At 43.6% G+C, this 4,262-nt stretch overlaps 1 protein-coding gene and 1 non-coding gene across 2 annotated transcripts; both read left to right on the top strand.

Annotated features, from left to right (window-relative positions):
* Nucleotides 1-1,061: 1,061 nt before the first annotated feature.
* On the top strand, nucleotides 1,062-3,609 carry LOC125530059 (outer envelope pore protein 16, chloroplastic-like; the record flags this gene model as incomplete). The annotated part of the gene is given in 6 exon segments (XM_048694457.1): nucleotides 1,062-1,228; nucleotides 1,335-1,386; nucleotides 1,942-1,973; nucleotides 2,533-2,566; nucleotides 2,692-2,759; nucleotides 3,257-3,609. Coding segments are annotated over 6 exon segments (494 nt in total), but the record flags the coding sequence as incomplete, so codon positions are not given.
* A 153-nt stretch (nucleotides 3,610-3,762) lies between these two features.
* On the top strand, nucleotides 3,763-3,835 carry TRNAR-ACG. Its single transcript has one exon. It is a non-coding gene; the product is annotated as a tRNA-Arg (tRNA).
* Nucleotides 3,836-4,262: the final 427 nt, after the last annotated feature.

Genomic DNA, 4,262 nt, shown 5'->3' with positions numbered 1-4,262 from the left:
AGACTGCATAAGTGAACAAATGTGTCCGGTCAGACATATACCGGAGCTTTGCGAGTCTCCCTTGGAGATGCCCTTATGCGGCTCTAATTTGCTGCTGTCTCTGCTTTGGCATATGCATTTCTTCTACCCATGTTTCTTTTTCCTTTTCCTATGTATCTTCTTTGAAAATGAATGTTGTTCATATTAATGTAGACGTTCGACACACCTTAGACTTGCAAGTTAACACATTTGATAGCTGCTTTAGTAAGTTTACTTACATGCATGATTCACATCATATTTGCATGACAACAAAGAAGCCACAAGATCAAATCTCTTCAAACCTTTCTTGATGGAATAAAAAGAGATAGGTCCTGAACAAGGTATAGTCTTTTGTCTTGCATACCTTGCTTGATACAAGCTTTGGAGCTTTGAACATTTGCTTTGTTTGTGCCAGCCATGCATTTTTGCTTTATGGATCTGAACATGGCGGTCCAAATTTGATTGTGTGGCCTCGTGCCGTATATATGGACCAGCCTGTTTCATGAAGGATTATGCGATCTAACTGAATTCATCCCGGCATCAACTTTAAAATCCGAAAAGATAATGTTTGTCTAGTATTATGTGCAGCTTTTTTTTAAGCAAAACTTGCTGGCTGGTTCATGTTACACCTCAGAAATGGCAGCCAAACATGAGATAGATAGATAGATATGTCCTGTCAATTGACAAATTGAGTGTCGGCAACACATGGAATCCAGATTTGGCCGAGTAAAACCATCCTGGAAAAGGAATTCGTTTTACTATTTCATTTCCAAATTGAAATGGAAACAAGGGCGCCATTCGATTTGCTTTTTTTGGATAAACCCTGGGGAGGCAAGCAAGTCGGCAGGGCATCCTGCGCCGTGCGTCCACCGGCGGATCCCACGGGACCAGCGCCGGGAGCGACGCTTTTGTTTCCGCCCGTGGACGCGTGGCCATGGCGCGAGTCCCCCCAGCGGAGTAGGGTCGAAGGCTCCCGTGGCTTCACAGCCACTGCTTCCTCTCCGTCTCGCTCTATACATATCCCACTCTGCGTATCTCACTGTACTCCGCTCCATCTTCTTGCTCTGCACTGCTCCCAGCTGGTCAGTCAAGAGAAGGAAAGATGCCTAGCGCGGGGCTGGAGGCGGGGTCGAACAAGGTGGACGTGGCCATCGACCTCGGGAACCCGCTCCTCAACCGCACCGTCGACGGCTTCCTCAAGATCGGCGCCGTACGCACCCCCCTCCCCCCTCCCTCGTCTTCTTTATCTTTAACCCAATGTATCTAGACGTATATATTGCAATGTGTCTGATCCGGCGTCTGGATAATGCGCGCAGGTCGGCGCCTGCAGGGTGGTCGCCGAGGACGCCTTCGACTGCATCCACAGGGGTAACCACAACGCATCCCGTCTCTCCTACTCTAGTATAGAAACCGTGTTGTTAGCCACAGGATCTGGATTTATTTGTGTGGATGTTTGTGTTCAGTTAACTCATCAACTCATTCTCTCTCAAAAAGAAAAGAAAAAACTCATCGACTGACGGAACCGTTCCCGGAAATAGATAAAAAGGGGATTTCCTTTTTCTTGATGAAGGTTCACATCTTCGCAAAGAAGCAGAGTAGCTTAGGTTCAGAGCGTGCCATATTTCAATTAACACTTAGCCAGATGCAGTGTCTCTGTCTCGTGAAAAGCAGCTTGACTAAGTGCTAGCTGAAATATTGCATCTACTTGAGGCCATCGCTGTTGTGTAATTAGAGGACATAGTCAGGTTTGCAGAGACGCAGAGTAGCTTAGATTCAGAACCACCCGGATCTTGTTTAGATACTGGCCAGATGCTGTCTGTTGCAATCCAGTGTTATAGAGCAGTATTTTTCACTCGTGTACATCAGTTTTTGTTGGTGCTGTGCAGACAAATGTGACACCAAATTATCTTGGTTTCTTTGCAGGGGATATCTCGAAGCGCCAGCTTGAAGAGACAGTAAGCATCATTTTCCACCGCACTTGTTTTTCTCTCACTTAGTTTTGTAAACACCGGTGGCTTGACGCCATCACTGTCGTGTAATTAGAGGGCATTATGTCGCACCATTTCCCCTGAGTTTTGCTGCTCTCTGAGTGTCAAACAACTAGATGCTCCACTCATTGTTCAGGAAATCGTTAATTGGTAACTGCTCGGTCGGGTGGTAGTTAACTAATTAATCAGCCAATTTTTCATACAGCGGTTCCAATAGCTGTGTACTGACAGGCAGCCGATATATTCTAAGCTGGAACTGACTAAATGTTCAGTACTTCAGGCTATTTCAGTAGCAGCGCCTAGTTTTAGCATACCCTGTTGGATAATGTTTAAGGTTCTTTTTTTTAGCAAAGGATAATGTTTAAATGGAGGAAAGAGAGCTGAACTGGAAGTCTAATTAAGCCCCTGCACACTATTTTTGTATAATTGCTCTGTACTTGTGGATTAGTGGAAATTATGTCGCCTTATTTCTGCACCTGCGTTAAGGTTCAGGCAACTGATGTGGTATTCTGTTTTTTTTATGCAGCTGAAGAAAATGTGCAAGGAGGGTGCATATTGGGGTAACTAAGTAGAAGAACATTTCTTATTGTCTTATTTGGCTCAATAAATGTGTTAACATGAATCGTTCATCCGTTCTTCTAAATTTTCGCTGACAGATTCGGATGCTTTTTCAACTAATCTGCAGGTGCCGTTGCTGGGGTGTATGTAGGCATGGAGTATGGAGTGGAAAGGGCCCGTGGTGACCGTGACTGGGTAATGATTCTCCGAAAATGGATCTTTCATGTTTCTTGCACTTAACTGAACCTTAGGTGGAGGGAAATTCTACCTGCATGACTGCTGTGGCCGTATGCATCGTTCTGATGCAGAGGCCGAGGATACCCCCTTTTCAAAAAAAAGAAAAGAAAAAAAAAACCTGCATGACTGCCTCCCCGTCGCAAACAACATTATCTGCCTACTTGACAATCTACATCTTTCTTTTGTTGAGTAAGATCTTGAGCTAATTGCTTAAGTAGTGTAAGAGAAGATTCAATCAGATCCATGGCATCTCATAACTCATGATGATAACTTTAACTTCTGTCTCCACACCCTGTCCTAGGATTACGCAGGTCTAATGCTGTGCTAGCACGTTAGAAATCTTCTTGTCCATCAAAATACAGTACTATTTGCATTCATAATCAATATTACTGTTGCATGTTTTCTGTCAGTCTTAGATTGTTTATTAACCCCTCTCTTTTCCGGTGCTCGTGTAGAAAAATGCGTTGATAGGAGGCATTGCAACCGGCGCCCTGGTCTCTGCTGCTACCAACAACAAAGGGAACAAGATCGCCCAGGACGCCATCACCGGAGGCGCCATCGCGACCGCCGTCGAGTTCATCAACTACCTCACCTAGCCGTGAGGCCATCGATATTCGCAGCGATGTTTTTATCGGACAAGACTGAATAAGAACTTCTTGACTGAAGCCATCCACCCTCTGTGTTAATAATTGGAGCCGTTTCCTCCAATGTTCTTCCCTTTTTTTTTTTGTTGCCTGCGTTCTCATGTCCATCCATGTTCTGAACAATTTATTTATTTTTCTGCGTGGTCTGAATCCTTCAGTTATGATATGCTGTGTGCTGGCCTAGTTTGGTACCATATAGTTTACTCAAAGCCCTCACTAACCGCATCATGGCTCGGTCACTGCCTTCACTAACTACATCGTGATGCGGTCACTGGTATCTTATTGAGTAAGTTTAACGTTCCGTCGGGTTATTCAAGGACTCCGTGGCCCAATGGATAAGGCGCTGGTCTACGAAACCAGAGATTCTGGGTTCGATCCCCAGCGGAGTCGCTTGTCTTTTTTACTCCTCCATCCTTCCTAGGTAGTGCTGTTATTTTTGTTTAGAAATGTTTATGTCCTCATTACTGTAGATATTATGGACAGCCCGAAACTTGATAAATGACAATGCTAAACTTTGCAACTTATTTAACTCTAAAATGTAAAGTAACAATTACCTCTGTTACGAGGTCAAAGTATATACATTCGACCTTTGTTTAGTACTTACTTCACATATTAGATTTGACCTAAGTTAAACTTCATAAAGTTTGACCAAAATTGTCGAAACCAATCTAAACTTTCGCAATAACAAGTATGTATGATGTAAAAATATATTCAATGGTATTGACTTGGATTGTGAATGTTAATAAATTTTGTTTATGTAAACTTGGTCAAAGTTTACAAAGTTTGACTTGAAGCAAAGCTTGTGCATCCACCACCA

The sequence above is a fragment of the Triticum urartu genome, unplaced genomic scaffold (assembly GCF_003073215.2).
Source record: "Triticum urartu cultivar G1812 unplaced genomic scaffold, Tu2.1 TuUngrouped_contig_6040, whole genome shotgun sequence".
Classification (NCBI taxonomy): Eukaryota; Viridiplantae; Streptophyta; class Magnoliopsida; order Poales; family Poaceae; genus Triticum; species Triticum urartu.
This window is presented reverse-complemented; position numbering and strand designations above follow the sequence as displayed.